The sequence below is a fragment of the Bufo bufo genome, chromosome 7 (assembly GCF_905171765.1).
Source record: "Bufo bufo chromosome 7, aBufBuf1.1, whole genome shotgun sequence".
NCBI lineage: Eukaryota > Metazoa > Chordata > Amphibia > Anura > Bufonidae > Bufo > Bufo bufo.
This window is the reverse complement of record NC_053395.1, coordinates 13,444,628-13,462,537: the sequence shown is the minus strand read 5'-3', so window position 1 is coordinate 13,462,537 and position 17,910 is coordinate 13,444,628. Positions and strand designations below refer to the sequence as shown.

The 17,910-nt window shown below is 45.2% G+C and overlaps 1 protein-coding gene across 1 annotated transcript; it reads left to right on the top strand.

Annotated features, from left to right (window-relative positions):
* The first annotated feature begins 15,478 nt into the window (after positions 1 to 15,478).
* Positions 15,479 to 17,191, top strand: LOC121007562 (E3 ubiquitin/ISG15 ligase TRIM25-like). Its single transcript, XM_040439589.1, has one exon. It carries the CDS (start codon positions 15,540 to 15,542, stop codon positions 17,106 to 17,108), a length of 1,569 nt encoding a protein of 522 aa, XP_040295523.1. The 5' UTR covers positions 15,479 to 15,539; the 3' UTR covers positions 17,109 to 17,191.
* The last annotated feature ends 719 nt before the right edge of the window (positions 17,192 to 17,910 follow it).

Here is a 17,910-nt window from a genome sequence, read left to right as displayed (position 1 = left end):
ATATCCTTGGTCTCCAAACTGCGGTTCTCCAAATTTCATTACATGAACTCGTACTCCCACTTCATCAAGTTCTCTTTACAGTGGAGAAGGCCTTTTCCTCTGTGCTCAGTGCTGCCCCCTACTGAGGGATCTGCAGATGGTGCACATACACATTAGATCAAAGTCAGCCGAACCCACTGACTATGTAATGTATGTAGGGCTGTTGGATGGCGGAAGAAAATGTCACTGCCAGACAGCAACACATCTCCTGCAGGAACAAAGGATGCGGTAAGATGAATATAGAAGAATATAACTACTATAATACTGCTCCTATGTACAAGAATATAACTACTATAATACTGCCTCCTATGTACAAGAATATAACTACTATAATACTGCTCCTATATACAAGAATATAACTACTATAATACTGCCTCCTATGTACAAGAATATAACTACTATAATACTGCTCCTATATACAAGAATATAACTACTATAATACTGCCTCCTATGTACAAGAATATAACTACTATAATACTGCCTCCTATGTACAAGAATATAACTACTATAATACTGCTCCTATGTACAAGAATATAACTACTATAATACTGCTCCTATGTACAAGAATATAACTACTATAATACTGCCTCCTATGTACAGGAATATAACTACTATAATACTGCCTCCTATGTACAAGAATATAACTACTATAATACTGCTCCTATGTACAAGAATATAACTACTATAATACTGCTCCTATGTACAAGAACATAACTACTATAATACTGCTCCTATATACAAGAATATAACTACTATAATACTGCTCCTATGTACAAGACTATAACTACTATAATACTGCTCCTATGTACAAGAATATAACTACTATAATACTGCTCCTATGTACAAGAATATAACTACTATAATACTGCTCCTATGTACAAGAATATAACTACTATAATACTGCCTCCTATGTACAGGAATATAACTACTATAATACTGCCTCCTATGTACAAGAATATAACTACTATAATACTGCTCCTATGTACAAGAATATAACTACTATAATACTGCTCCTATGTACAAGAACATAACTACTATAATACTGCTCCTATATACAAGAATATAACTACTATAATACTGCTCCTATGTACAAGACTATAACTACTATAATACTGCTCCTATGTACAAGAATATAACTACTATAATACTGCTCCTATATACAAGAATATAACTACTATAATACTGCTCCTATGTACAAGTATATAACTACTATGATACTGCTCCTATGTACAAGAATATAACTACTATAATACTGCTCCTATGTACAAGAATATAACTACTATAATACTGCCTCCTATGTACAAGAATATAACTACTATAACACTGCCTCCTATGTACAAGAATATAACTACTATAACACTGCTTCTATGTACAAGAATATAACTACTATAATACTGCTCCTATGTACAAGAATATAACTACTATAATACTGCTCCTATGTACAAGAATATAACTACTATAATACTGCTCCTATGTACAAGAATATAACTACTATAATACTGCTCCTATGTACAAGAATATAACTACTATAATACTGCTCCTATGTACAAGAATATAACTGCTATAATACTGCTCCTATGTACAAGAATATAACTGCTATAATACTGCTCCTATGTACAAGAATATAACTGCTATAATACTGCTCCTATGTACAAGAATATAACTACTATAATACTGCTCCTATGTACATAAATATAACTACTATAATACTGCCTCCTATGTACATAAATATAACTACTATAATACTGCTCCTATGTACATAAATATAATGCCGCACCATTGTAGGAAGCGATAGACCTTAGATCTGTGACTGTATCACAGCAGATGATGTTCCTCCATAGATGGTGTCCACTCTCTGGCCATATACTTATGATGTGTCGCCAGATCTTAGTCGGACTGGTAGAACATCTAATATGCATGTTTTGCTGAATTATCTTCTAACAGCCGATTCTGGGAGAGAGAAAGATCAAGTGCTTTGAATTCCAACCCCCGATCCTCCAGTTCTGGCCGACTATGATCTCTTGTGTATGACCATCTGTAGTGATTGTATTGGTGGATTCTTATGTTTGTATGGCTTTGGCTTCTCAGCCCAGAAGTGGAACATGACCTCCACTGTAAATCTTTGAAATTGGAGCCACTTCATCGGTCAAAAATATTAATGGAGCACTTACATCACACATTGGATCTTGATGAACATTGAGATGCTTAAGGCATGCCACAGATGTGAACGTACCCTGGATCACCGGTGGACCACATTATAGTCACTAGAGATCCAGTGGTGAACTGTAATTGCAGTACGCAGCCCTGCAGGGTGTTGCGAATGTGAGGTCACGGTTAATAGGCAGAAACGAGGGTTGCTCTTGGTACTCACAGTTTTTATATACCCTGGGCAAGCGTACAGCAGTGATGGAGAGGTCGGCACATGGATCCTCTGGTGCACTCTCTGTGTATAGGGACCAGGCCGGGTGATAGGTGAGGTGCCCTGGGTGTTGTAGGTTTAGTGTGCCTGTGGCAAGATCCCTTAAAGTTTGTGACGCCAGTGCCGGTAACGGTGGCACACCGATTTGTGGTAGGAATAATTGAGGTACACAAGTTGCAGTGAACCAAAACTTTTTGTTCAGTTCCACATGTACAAGAAGGTAGCAAGCAGTCTTTACATCCAATGGCAGGCACAATGTTCTTGCAAGATACTCAGAGGGTTAAACACTTACAGATCAGGCTGCACTTTTCCTCAGAATCCTGTCTGTCTTTATCCCAAGGCCCGTATGCCCTATTGCTGGCTTTATCCTTGGTTAGGGAAAACTTCCTCTCGTATATGACTCCTTGCTTTGAATAAATCCTTCTGCCCTTCAGCTCTCTGTTTGGCTGGAAACACCTTGGCTCTGCACTGTCCTCTGTTATGGGAACTTCAGGTTTCTCAGGAGGCAGGCTCTTCTGGTGGCAAGCTAGAAGCCTGGGCTATCTAGCTGCATGTCAGAAGCTGCACCTCAGCTACTGTCTGGCTAAGGTGACTCTTGACTTCTGTACGCACTGACCTATGTCTCTGGTCTGGACCTGGCTATTTATACTAGGGGGTTCCCTAGCTCCCTCTACTGTCTAGGAGGAGGAACTACACCCCTAATAGGCCTGGTACTCAGGAGATAACATTAATAAAATGACAATTATACATTAAAATGACCTAAAATACAATAACCATGTTCCACAGGAGGTGGCGAACAACGTGGCCCAATTGACCCTTGTGTAGTGCCCACCTTTACCTAGTGGGACACTACATAATGTCCATCAAAGCCGGATCTGGTGAACTTCTGCAGGTGGTTCTCTTCCGGATATGTTCACCTGAGATGTAAATTTATCAGGGTACGTTCACATTTTTTAATTCGTTGAGGACAAAATGACGTATCAATGGAAATCAACATCTTGCAGCATCTGAGGGCTGGGTCCAGATCACGCGGAACTTAAAGTAAAAAATTCAAGATTCAGGCAGATCCAATTTATAAGAATTTCATCATGGCAAGTCAAGTGGCCCCATATGCTGTCAATGTCTGGACATGCTCTTAATGATGGCAGATGGGGTCCTGAGGTGTCTCCTCTCACATCTGGATCAGGACATGAGTGAGCTTCTGGACAGGCTGTGGTGCTATCTGGTGGTGTTGGATGCATTGATACAGAATGGCCTAGAGGTTCTCCATTGGCATCCGTCCCTACGTCATCCAGGACCTGCCAACATACTCTGACCACTCTGTCCTGCACCAGGAGGAATCCAGGGCCCACTGCACCAGAGTAAGGTTTGACAGTGTCTCTGGGGATTTAAACCTGGTACCTAAAGGCAGTCATGTGGTGGTCTGTGTGAACCTCCAAAAATATGTCTCCCCAGACCATCTCTGCAAACCATTCATGCTGGATGAGGCTGCAGGCACCATAACATTGACCATCATGATATCATGTCACCCTCACGAGGTCTATATCTGGTAGTTTGGTAACAGACATGCAGACTGGTGGTCTACCCGTTTCTACTTGCACAAAGCTGATATCAGTCTTGACGCTGGGTTGATGCCCTTCTATGACCCTGTCCAGATTCCCTCATGTCCTGGAATTGTCTCCATACTTTTGAAATTGCTGGAAGACGCAGAAAACCTTCATGGGATATGTATGGATGTTCCATCCTGGAGGAGCAGGAGTAATCCAACCTGATTGGGCAGCAGATATCGGCTCCTGCAACCAGAAGAGATAAGGACACCAGGAAAACCCAAAACTAGAGAATAATCAGGAAGGATGAGGAGAGAGGAATTGTCTGCGCCACCGAAGCAGCTGAAATAGAGTCACAATTGTTAATGCTTCCTAACTGGACAAAATGATATCCCAGAAATGTCAGTGACCCAGAGATACACTGCGTTAAGTGTTCTCGTAATTTTTTGAACAGTGTATTAGTCCAGAGCTGCATTCACGGTTCTGTTCGTTGTTCTAGCAGGTAGTGAGTGCAGCTCCGGAGTATAATACAGGATGTAACTCAGGATCAGTACAGGATAAGTAATGTATGTACACAGTGACTGCACCAGCAGAATAGTGAGTGCAGCTCTTGAGTATAATACAGGATGTAACTCAGGATCAGTACAGGATAAGTAATGTATGTACACAGTGACTGCACCAGCAGAATAGTGAGTGCAGCTCTGGAGCATAATACAGGATGTAACTCAGGATCAGTACAGGATAAGTAATGTATGTACACAGTGACTGCACCAGCAGAATAGTGAGTGCAGCTCTGGAGTATAATACAGGATGTAACTCGGGATCAGTACAGGATAAGTAATGTATGTACACAGTGACTCCACCAGCAGAATAGTGAGTGCAGCTCTGGAGTATAATACAGGATGTAACTCAGGATCAGTACAGGATAAGTAATGTATGTACACAGTGACTGCACCAGCAGAATAGTGAGTGCAGCTCTGGGGTATAATACAGGATGTAACTCAGGATCAGTACAGGATAAGTAATGTATGTACACAGTGACTGCACCAGCAGAATAGTGAGTGCAGCTCCGGAGTATAATACAGGATGTAACTCAGGATCAGTAGAAGATAAGTAGGGGTTCATCTATTAAACAGAAATCGGCCTATATTCGGAGGACTTCTGGCACAGAGATGCTTTACACTGCAATCTGCGGCTTTTCTCTGCCCACGTCGGGTCTAATAAAGTGGGCGTGGCGTGGGCGGGGAAAGGGAGGGGCCGGCAGACCCGTCTCATTTACCATTTTCTATGTCTGTTTTAGGTGTAGAAAATGGTGTAAATATAAGAGCACTAGGATCCTGTCTGACCGTTATCAGCGGCGGGGGATACGCAGAAGTTATGTCTAGGTCGGCTCCTCTACATATCTCCGACGGATCCACCGCCAGCGCAGGCCTCATGTATGTGCCCCGTAATGCCTTGTATTTAGCATCTTTATTATGGCCACAGACCTATTTATATCTATTTATGTATAATGGGGTTAGAGGTGGGTATCAGGCTGTAGGTAAGTAGGCTTTCCATTGTTTTCAGAGCAGCTTCTACCTACCGGCCGGAGTCTATCAGTCTATAGGTATAACCATTCTCCTCCGGTCACTTACCTCCTACACTCGCCGATCATCTGGTCACCACCATGGACCCCGGCATTCAAAACCGTAAAGAAGAATCCACCAATAATTCAGGGAAATTACAGTAGAAGCCAAGTTAATAAACAAAAATAAGAGGAAAAATAATCCATTCAGCTTTTTTTTTTTTTTTTACATTTATTATTATTCTCTAGTAACATCCAAAATATCATAAATACATACAAACGTAATATCAAAATATATACCTAACCGCCCCCAGCATACCCGGGAGAGAGGGAGGGAAAAGAAGAAGAAAAAAACCAGTACTTATTTTACATTATTGTTCAGCCAACAATTCCACAATTTGGAGAACGGATCATTTCTCCCCTTATTATTATATATTATTTTCTCCATCCTTATAACATAATCCACCACACTCTTCCTTTCTACCATGAGGGGGTCAAGGGGGGGGAGTTGTTTTAATCCACCTTTTTGAAATAAGGAGTCTTGCCTGAAACAATCGTTTACAAAGTATTTGTTTATCTGCAAGTGGATCCTACCTCCTAATATACAAGCCGCTGGATCTCCCTCTATTTGTACTCCAATATAACCGCTATCTCAGACCAATATCGGAACAATTTAGGGCATCTCCATACCGGATGGAAGAGACCTGCCTGCTCCCTACCACATCTAGGACATTCATCTGTGGGTTTTATACCCATTTCTTTGAGCAATAGGGGGGTCGATACAGCCTATGAATAAAAACTAATTGTGAACCCCATGTGAGGCCGTCATTGAGACCATAGATCTAGTCTTCAGTACATCCTTTCGCTGTTCCTCGGATAACCCATCTACGTCTTTTTTCCATTTCTCTTTAGCCACTATAATAATTTTGCTTGGTTTCATTTTCGACAATAATCTGTATCTTCTTGACCCCGATCCTTTTTCCTTTCTATTATCAAGCAGTTGATTAATCTCCTCCATAGCGGCCTTTTTATATTTCTGAGAATCTACTGATGATGAATTTATTGCTTCTCTCAACTGTAAATGTCTGAAAAATTCTTTATTTTTAACAGTTTCAAAATCTTTTAATAAATCCCCCTCAAATAATTGACACAGCAAAGAAACAGCCTAATTTTACCAATTTACATAATATTTAAAGGGAACCTGTCACCTCTACTATGCTACCCTCACTGAGCGTTTCTAAATGTTCATTGCGTTACCCTAAACATATAAATGACACTTTTCATTTCATTTGCAGACGAATTCAATAAGTATTATGCATTTTTGTACTTCCTGCCTTTTATGCAAATTAACATAAGAGTCCTATCTTACTTGTGTGACCAGAGAAGAGTCATATTTTCAAGCTCTGACTCATCTCAGGGTAATTTTCATATTTATAAAATAGTTTTTTTTACACAATAAAAGCACACAGAGCTATGGCGACTGGGTATTGCGGATGTGCTAGCGGCCAACTAGCAACCCATGTCCTCAGCTCTATGCACAAAATCCCGGTGACAGGTTCCCTTTAATTTTCAGTATTTCTCATAAATTAATATTAATCCTGTCACGGGTATAAAGATAGAGCGGAGGTGCACCCCCTGAGCTTCCACCCGGTCCCCTGTCCCTGCCTACTAGCACCACCCGCCCTAGGTGACGGGGCGCAACTGGGCGACAGTCCCTGACCTGAGTAAGTGCAAGCAGAGAGATAGAGACAGCAGGAAAGCGGACAGCCAATGAGAGGTAGCACTCGAGCGGACAGAGAGGTGGAACAAGCAAGGTACCACCAAAAACGGAAGGGCGAGGCGGGTCAACTAGCCGGGGTCAGTCCAGGAGGTCACGTCAGTACGAGGGAAGAGGCAAAGACAAAATCCAAAAGCAAGCCGAGGTCAAAATCCGAGAGGTAGCGTCAAGGTTCAGGGAGCAGGCAGAAGAGGTGTCAGGAAGCAGATCAAGGGTCAAATCCAAAGGTAAGTTAAATAACAATAATAATACACAGCCTAAGGGACCAAAATCACAGGCAACCTATAGCCAGCACGTTGCCTGTATTCAGGGCCGGCCTTTGGGGTGTGCGGGCTGTGCGGCCGCACAGGGCGCCATAGCAACAGGGGCTCCGGGCGGCCGACAGCTCGCAATGTAATATGCGGCAGGCGAGGCGGCACTTGTGTTCTCCCTCGGGGCGGGCCCCCTCCATCTCCCCTCCCCCTCCATCCCACCTGCATTTAGCAGGGGGCGCCCGGCGCCCGTTGCGGTTAAAAAAAAAAAAAAGTTGCTTATATAAGTTCGGGCGGCGCGCCGGCGCCCCTCATGCTGCGCCGGCTGAGCGCTTGCCGCTCTAAAGAATCCTGCCTGCGCCTGCTGTGTGCTGTTGTTAATGTAGCGTGGCCGAGCTCTATTCGATCCGCGGTACAGGAGCTTTTGTTTTCTGTACCTGGCCGGACTGACAGGAAGTGCACACTAAGTGAGCACTTCCTGTCAGTCCGGCCGGGTACAGGAAACAAATGCTCCTGTACCGCGGATCGAACAGAGCTCGGCCACGCTACACTAGAGGTGGAGGTGGGAGTAGAATGAGAGTGACAAGGGGGGAGGGGGAGGAAATAATGAGAGTGAAAAGGGGGGAGGGGGGAGGAAATAATGAAAGTGAAAAGGGGGGGGAAATAATGAGTGAAAAGGGGGGAGGGGGGGAGGAAATAATGAGAGTGACAAGGGGGGGGAAATAATGAGAGTGACAAGGGGGGAGGAAATAATGAGAGTGACAAGGGGGGGGGGAAATAATGAGAGTGACAAGGGGGGGAGGAAATAATGAGAGTGACAAGGGGGGGGAGGAAATAATGAGAGTGACAAGGGGGGGGAGGAAATAATGAGAGTGACAAGGGGGGGGAGGAAATAATGAGAGTGACAAGGGGGGGGAGGAAATAATGAGAGTGACAAGGGGGGGAGGGGGTGGAATAATGAGAGTGACAAGGGAGAGGGGGGTGGACTAATGAGAGTGACAAGGGAGGGGGGTGGAAATAATGAGAGTGACAAGGGGGGGGGGAGGAAATAATGAGAGTGACAAGGGGGGGAGGAAATAATGAGAGTGACAAGGGGGGGGAATAATGAGAGTGACAGGGGGGGGAAATAATGAGAGTGACAAGGGGGGGGAAATAATGAGAGTGACAAGGGGGGGGGAATAATGAGAGTGACAAGGGGGGGAGGGGAAATAATGAGAGTGACAAGGGGAAATAATGAGAGTGACAAGGTGGGGGGTAGAATAATGAGAGTGACAAGGGAGAGGGGGGGGATAATGAGAGTGACAAGGGAGAGGGGGGGGATAATGAGAGTGACAAGGGAGAGGGGGGGATAATGAGAGTGACAAGGGGGAGGGGAAATAATGAGAGTGACAAGGGGGGAGGGGAAATAATGAGAGTGACAAGGGGGGAGGGGAAATAATGAGAGTGACAAGGGGGGAGGGGAATAATGAGAGTGACAAGGGAGGGGGTGGAATAATGAGAGTGACAAGGGAGAGGGGGGGAAATAATGAGAGTGACAAGGGAGAGGGGGGAAAATGAGAGTGACAAGGGAGGGGGAGGGAAATAATGAGAGTGACAAGGGAGAGGGGGGGGATAATGAGAGTGACAAGGGGGAGGAAATAATGAGAGTGACAAGGGGGGGGAGGAAATAATGAGAGTGACAAGGGGGGGGGGAAATAATGAGAGTGACAAGGGGGCGGGGAATAATGAGAGTGACAAGGGGGGGGGAAATAATGAGAGTGACAAGGGAGGGGGGTGGAATAATGAGAGTGACAAGGGAGAGGGGGGGGAATATGAGAGTGACAAGGGAGGGGGGTGGAATAATGAGAGTGACAAGGAGAGGGGGGGGGGAATAATGAGAGTGACAAGGGAAGGGGGGGAAGAGAGTGACAAGGGAGGGGGGGTGGATAATGAGAGTGACAAGGGGGGGGGGGGGGAATAATGAGAGTGACAAGGGAGGGGGGGAGAGAAGAGAGTGACAAGGGAGTCCCAGAGCCAGACTGCAGCCAGAGTCCAGATCATCTTATTGTCCTGGTGGTAAGTAGACAATGCAATATGTTTATTATGTAATTGTTTAGTTATTAATACTACATTGGAAACTAATTTTCTCAGCTGGACACCGGCCGACACTGCGCATGCGCTGGGAGCCTCACCAGCGGTTAGGGTAGGGAAAAAGCACTGGCCCGTACGTAATTTTTCCCTTCCCTAACCGCTGGTGAGGCTCCCGGTGCATGCGCAGTGTCGGCCGGTGTTCAGCTGAGAACATCCATCCGATCACTGCGCCTGCGCATTGGCCCATAGTTTTTCCTACCCTAACCGCCGGCGAGGCTCCTGGCGCATGCGCACTCTGCTGTGAAATTTCCCTAACCTGTCGTTGTGCGCCTGCGCGGCGCTGCACACCTCCTCACGTCATGTCCGGTGCGACCGGAAGTGATGAGGTAGGGAAATCTCACGAAGTAGGGAAGTATAACAAGTTAACTGGCCTTTGGGGTGTGTGGGCTGGTAAACTACTTGGTTGGATAGTCAGCCAGCCTATGCCATGATGCCAGCAACCTAGAGTGTTTTTTTTTGTGGGGGGGGGTGGGGGGCGGGGGGGGCGCCGCTACAAGGTATAGCATCGCACAGGGCGCCTGAACTCCTAAGCCGGCCCTGCCTGTATTTATAGTGTGGGAGTGAGGGTCTATATGCCGTGGCCAGCATCACATAGACCGACAGACAGGCTAGTCGAGCACTGAGTGATCAGCTCGGCGCTTAAAAGCAGACCTAGGGAGCTGGGAGGCCTCCCAGCTAGCAAATCCGCCCTTGGGATCGAGGCCTAACACAGATACCTCGCTCCCCCCGTAGCTTAACAGCAGGTCTGCGGCTGATGAGAGACCGATTGCGTCTTCGGCGCCCCCCGTTACAATTCCATATTGGAGTCAAATCTGTATGCCTTTAATATCCATAATTTTATAAATTTCTCTACAAACGTGATCCATAAAATTAAAAAATATAATTATCATTATTTATACTCCCTCGTATACCCGATTCCAATACCTCCTTCATCTTAAATATATTGTCCTTCCAACCCAATTTTTTCAAATGCCAACTCCTAATAGGTGACATAAAACCCGCACTCATATAACCAAACTGTGCAACTAAAATATATATACCAGCTTGGAAGTGCCATTCCACCCTCTTTAAGCGGTAACTGTAAAATCTCTAACTTTATCCTTGGATTCCCTTCTTTCCAAATAAATTCCCTCCTTCATCTATTCATAATAGTGAGAACCTTATTTGGTTACCATACTGGAGCACATTGCAATACATAAAGAGTCTTAGGAAGAAGAACCATCTTTATCACATTAATTCGTCCAATCATAGATAGTGGAAACCTTTTCCAAATATGTATTTTTTTTTTCTTCAACTCATCTAAGAGAGGAAACACATTCAACCTAACATATTCCATCAAATTCTTTAAAATATTTACTCCCAAATACCTAAAACTACTATCTCTATCTACTTGGTGAACCACATTACTCCTCTCACCTACCTCGTCCCTAACAACATCAAGTGAGATTTTTCCCAATTTATTTTAAGTCCGAATAATATCCAAATCTCTCATTTTATTTCCATCAGTTTCTCCATTTCCTAATCAAAATTTGCCGAAAACAACAAGATATCATCCGCATAGAGCATTATTTTCTCCCTTACATTACCGTATTGAAACCCCTTAATACTTTCATTCTCTATAATTATCGCTAGTGGTTCTATTGCAATTGCAAAGAGCAGCGGCCATAGGGGACATCCCTGCCTAGTGTCCCTAAAAAGGGCAAAAGGCAGGGACATCACCCCATTCACAGCCCCCTCGCTGTAGGATAAGAATAAATCAATTTAATCCAACCTATAAAATACTCCCCAAAGCATTTAAGATCCTCCCACAAATATTCCCACTCTATACAATCGAAAGCCTTGATTGCATCCAGTGACAATATTGCTTTTTTACTAATTTGATCGTTATTGTCACGGTCATATTGTTGTTTGACCGGGACTGGTTGCCGGTGGCAACGTGTTGTCGGTTTGCACTTGCATTTCCCCTTTAAGGTGCATCTCCCTGAGTTTTGGTGAGCGAGGGGTTAGTCATCTAGCTGGTGGGGATTTAGGTGTGTCCTGGGTGTGGCCACTATGTGGATATTACCTGTGGCTTCCTGGCTGGAGTCAGTTATTCTCCAGCCTTGTTTGGTGTTGGAGCACTGCTCCTTTCCTGGGTGATTCTGCCCAGTCTTTGAGGGCCACCTTGTTGGACATAAATTGTCTTCCTTTTGTATGCTCCTTATACCCTACCTCACTTGTATGTTAGGTGTGGGTTTATGTTCAGGGTGTGTTGTACGTCTTGATTGTTGTTACATGTCTGGGCTGTTATTGGTGTTTGTCCTTGCATGTGTGTAAGACGTTTTCCCTGTGTGTTGTGTCCTCCGGAAGGGGGTTGGTTTCCCGGAGGGGTGAATCACTAGCCTGTATGCAGCGCTGCCTGGGGCTGCCATGCCCTTTGCGGCATGGGGGCCCTGGTGGAGTCTGGTGTGCGGGATACCTGTGTGAGTTGCTGGTACAGCGTCCTGTTTGGTGTTAGGGCTCCTGTACGTATGCAGGGTTCCAGTCGTGGAAACTTCTGCAGGTAAGTGTGTTGTCTTGTGTTCTTACCTGCCGATCCTCTTGCTGTGTATGGTCTCTCCTTTTCCCTGCTATTAAGTCTAAAGAGACTCTCGTTTTTCCGTGACTAGGATGAACTAGGATGCGCAAAAGAGATCCACCCTGTTATTTATTAAGACCAAACGCATGCGCAATAGATTGACAGAGCGAGTCAATATATAAGTATAAAGACATGCGCAGTAGAAAATGGACAATAAAACATGTGTTAAAGTTCCAGCACATGCGCAATGAATAACCTACAGGAAAACTCACTAAGACTGAACGTATGCCCAATAGAAAATCAGGGCTGGTGTAATATATAAGTCTATGGACATGCGCAGTGAAAGACGTAGAGGGAATTTTGTCTAAGTCCCAGCGCATGCGCAATAGGAGCGGCAGTAGTCATTGGACAAGCAACAAAATGGGAGTGATTATACGCTATAACATCATATGAAACAACCCCTGATAGGCTAGAGAAGTCAACATAGCAACAAAATAGATACACAGTAGCTAATGGAGCGATGACGCCATCAGAGGAAGGTTTTAAAAGCCAGGGTCCCGCCCCCCTCACTAGCATACTGCCCGATACCCCTGAGGACGCCAAGTGTTTGGAGAAACATGTCGGGGAGCAGAGTGTGATAGGGTGTGTTATTAGATATCGTGTGCCTGTGAGAAGTGATACTATCAAGATAGCATAGAACAGGGAGGCCAGCTGAGAGGGAAGGTACCACAGTCCCCCAACTCCAGTGCACTGTGAGATAACAGCGCTAGTACATAACGGCAGTAACCGTATAGAGTATGGGAGCCAGTGAGGCAGGAAATAACGTGAGCCTCTTAGCTAGCCCATACTGTGATACAAATAGTGCAATATCAGTGACAACGACCAGAAGTAATAAACTCAGACACGGCTGAGAATTTTAAATGTTAGCTATAAGTAGGATATTTTAATAAAGGAAATAAACGTTATGTTTTATATCAGTAATGATTTAACACATGTAAATTAAGAGACAATTATTGATCCATGTGACCATTTGTAAATAATCTAGGATGAGAACAGGACGTCTCCTCCGTGCTCATATCTGAGGGATTATCAGGGTTCCAGGTTTCCAGGGAATGAGCCGTCCTACCATCAGGGTCCGCTCATACGGCGAAGAGTTAGGTAGAGGGCTAGGGACGCTATAGGAGGTGACCCGCTCCCTTTTCATGGCTTCTTGGCCTAGCAGCTATCTGTTATCCTTCTTACATTGTACGGTCGGGGGTTTCCCCCTCTTCCCACCATGACAGTTATTTGCTTCAATGTTCATAAATAATCTTCTAATATTAGAATATATCAATCGCTCAGGAATAAACCCTGTTTCATCCTCTTTTATTATTGTTTTTATTACTTTTCTTAACCTGTCTGCCAATACCTTGGCTAATAACTTGATATCAGTATTCAGCAGAGAGATGGCTCTATACGACTCCAGCCTTAATGGATCCTTTTCAGGTTTAGGAATCAAAATACCAGTGGCTTCTTTCATTGATTCCAGTAATTTATTTGATCTTTTGGCCTCAACGAGGGTCTCCATTAATTCCGGAAGAAGAACTAAACTAAATTCCTTGTATTCCTCAAAAGTAATCCCATCCCCTCCCGGAGCTTTCTTATCTTTTGTTGAATGTAGAGCTCTCACTAACTCCTCCAGCTTTATACTCCCTTCCAACTGAATCTTATGAGCTTCTGCAAGCTTCCTGAAGGGGACATCATCCAGGTATTGACATAACTCGTCCCTTTTATATCTAATTTTTGATTTATAGAGTTCTTCAAAATATTTACTAAAACAAAAATTAATCTGTTTCTGGTGGATTTAACTATTTGCCCTGTATTATTTCCTTAATTAGACTATCCAACTTTTTTTATTTTTTGTTGATTAATTATTATGGGTAACCAAAAGCTTACCCGCTCTTTTTTGGTGTCAGAGTCTCCTTTTCTTGCTCCACTACTTTCCCTTCAGCGTATCCAAATGTATATTTTTCTTCCAAACCAGCTCTTCCCCTCCCCTATCTCATTCCCTGGGTTGGGAGCTCTTAATGGAGAAGATGAGGGTGTCAGATATTTACTTAAAGCATTTTGTTTCCGTCTTGTATCTGAACCCCACTCCGTTAGTGATCGCCTGATAGCATTGTAGTATTAGAGCCATGTGGATGATCTCTCTTCTTAGGCGGCATTTTCAGCAGGAGTAATTGGAGGACAAATACAAAGTCGCGGCCTGTTAATAAATACACGGGTAATGATCTGTCAGTCCGGGTTTAGTACACCATTAGGAAGGGGCTAGGTCGGTAAGGATGTTACAGCAGAGTCCCAAAACCAAGTTAGTTTCTGAATGGACAGGGGGTAGAGGATAGAGAGTTACTGAAAGATCCCAAACACAGTGATGAGTAATTATATAAATCTGTGATTCAATAACTGGAGGAGAGCGAACGGATCGGTCAAAACAGCAAATACAAAATTGCAAACTGAGACGTCCTCTTTCTTGGCTCCGTGCAAACAAATACCTTTATCCCGGCTCCCTATTTATACGCACTATCCTCCTCTCTTCCTCTTATTGCTTATACCACCCCTCTGCTTAGCTTACCGGACTCGATGAGAGCCAACAGCCCTGTTTTCACCTGATTCCCTCAGCATCGTCCCAATGGCAGCCACAGCACTTCAAAAATCCCCTCCAAAAGCCAACCAACCTATACCACCAACGGGCAAAACACCAGGAGACCAGGACGAGACCCCTCCGCTGACTTCACTGCATCCGACTCCAGCCGGGGAGACCGAGCCCACAATAGGTCCATACACGCGGCGTCTCCCACCGGCTTCACATGGACGGCCCGCGTACTACAGATCACCGAGGTGAGAGAGGGGACGGAGCTAGCGTCCAGCGTCAGACGCACTCCATGTGCACACTGAATACATTCAGCTTATTCCTGAGAGATGGCACTCGCTGCTCCTCAGGATGGAGCCCATCATCAACCTCTACAGAGGTCACCTGTAATACTCCACATGTCTCATTTACTGACTGGAAGAGACAGAGGTGAAGTTTGCTTTACTATCCCTAACATTCTGATGGACTCTTCTCTTATTTGGTCTGTACATTTAGTGGGTTTTCGGCTTTTTTCTCAATTGGAATGCAATCTCTGAGCTGCAGGGGGTTAATTCCTCTACAGGAGCTCTCCGCCCTCTTAGGGGAAGAGACTTTTCCACTTTCGGTTCCTGCTCCTCCGTACCACAATGGCGTCTGCTGATCTGAGGGCCGAGCTGGACTGCTCCATCTGCCTGAGCCTCTATACAGATCCTGTATCCCTGAGATGTGGACACAACTTCTGCCGCTTGTGTATTGTGAGTGCGCTGGATACACAGGAGGCAGCTGGAGTGTATTCATGTCCTGACTGCAGAGCAGAATATCTGGAGCGTCCGGCCCTGGAGAAGAACAGGAAGCTGAGGAACATAGTGGAGCGTTTCTTATCTGCTCGGCCTGACATGGAGGAGACCGGGATCTTCTGTACTTACTGTACTAAGTCTCCTGTACCGGCTGTGAGGACATGTCTGCAGTGTGAGATCTCCATGTGCCATAAACATCTCGGAGCCCATAACAAGTCAGTGGATCATATATTAACAGAACCCACCAGATCCTTGGGCATCAAAAAATGTTCCCTCCACAAAAAGGTTCTGGAGTATTACTGCCCGCAGGACACGGTTTGTCTGTGTGCGTCCTGCTGTCTGGTCGGCGAGCACAGGGGACACCAGGTGGAACTTCTAGATGAGGCGTCTGAGAAGAGGAAGAAGAAACTGAGGAAATATCTGGAGGAACTAAACCCACAAAAAGCAAAAATTCAGACTAAACTTCAGAATCTGCAGGATCGTCAGAGGAATATCCAGGAGAAGGCCTCTGATAAGAGGAAGAAGGTCAGGAAGTTATTTATGGACATTAAGGAGCAACTGGAAATGGCAGAAAAGAAAGCGCTGAGCGAGATCTCCAGGCAGGAGGAGAAGATTGTGTCCCAGATATCTGATCTGATCAAGAAGCTGGAAATAGAGGAGGACGAGCTGTCCAGGAAGATGCGTCACGTGGAGGAGATGTGTCATGTCACCGACCCAATAAGACTCCTACAAGAAAGTGACATTACTGTATGTGGTCATGGAGATGATGAGGACACAGGGGGAGATGGTGGAGAGGGCAGGTCTGATGATGATCTGGGTGAGGTTCTGATCTCACTGACCTTACACCGATCTATGAGGGATATTGTCACCAATGTCACATCAGAGCTCGGGCTCCATGTTCCAGACATATTGCTGGATGAGGACACTGCTCATAGAAATGTGAAGATATCAGAAGATCTGAAAACAGCAACAATTACAGAAGAAAAACAGAACAGACCAAAATCACCGGGAAGGTTCCTGAATGATGCCCAGGTGTTAAGCAGATGTGGCCTCTCCTCAGGAAGACATTACTGGGAGGTAGAGTGGGACCAGATAGGAGAAAGTGACATCGGAATGTCCTATTCCAGTATAGAAAGGAAAGGACTTCAGTCTTGTATTGGATATAATGATAAATCTTGGTGTCTGGAAATGTCTGGTGCAGGATGTGAAGTGCGTCACCGCTCAGTCAGATCCCCCCTCAGTGTAGATACAACATGTCCTAGACTTGGGGTCTTCTTAGACTATGAGGCCGGGCGTCTGTCCTTCTATCGGCTGTGTGACCCCATCAGACACTTACACACCTTCACCGCCTCCTTCTCTGAACCCCTACATGTTCTCTTCTATGTGCGGAATGAAGCGTCTGTTAGAATAATAAGCTGAGGCCGATGCGTCCACGTCCCGTTATAATCTCCGCCTATAAGTCACTATATAGCGCTGTATGGGCGGAGCCTCCGATCACACAATGTATATGGCGGCTCTATGAGCGTATTCCGCAACGTGCGCAGATGGCCTTCGGTACAAGCGCACGGTGCGTATTACCTGCTGGTGTTCCAGAGTGAAATAATACCGCCTAAGCAGATGGGATTCTCAGTATCTCATCTACACGGAGCGGAAGTTTCCTGCGTCAGGAGTGACCTGCGGAGCGGATCCGGAGATCTGCGGCCGGTGGACTGTCCGTGCGGATTTCTCCCTTTACAATGCAGAGGGGGAGATCTGGGGAAATCCGTGTCAGGATCTGCAGGTAACAGGTGTGGATCCTGGAGCGGAGATACACCGCCGAGTGCACGTACCTCATGGGGGGCATCATTAACCCTTCCCCGTCCTCCACTGAGGTCGCTGTAGGGGCTTCTTTATGTTTCTGGGACACATTTGGGGAACATATAATTATTAATCAGCTTTTCCTATTTCTGTAGAGATGTGACAATGTGACGCTTCTTTCCGCACTATACGCGGCATTTGTTGTGTTTTTTCCCTTTTTATGGAATAAATGTCTGACTACTTCTGTCCATCAGAGTTGTCGGTCCTATCATCTGGGTGTCTGTGGTCTCCTCCGCCATCATGTCTGTTATAACCGCAGGTAATGAGTTCTGCAATACACTGGATCTGTACAGCGCCACCTGCTGTTCTTGTCCTTATCTTTGGCCGGTCGCGCTGAGCTGGTCGCACGCGCTCAGTTTAAGGC

What these genes read in the sequence shown, in the direction of transcription:
- LOC121007562 (XM_040439589.1), top strand. Translation starts at nt 15,540, where the DNA reads ATGGCGTCTGCTGATCTGAGGGCCGAGCTGGACTGCTCCATCTGCCTG.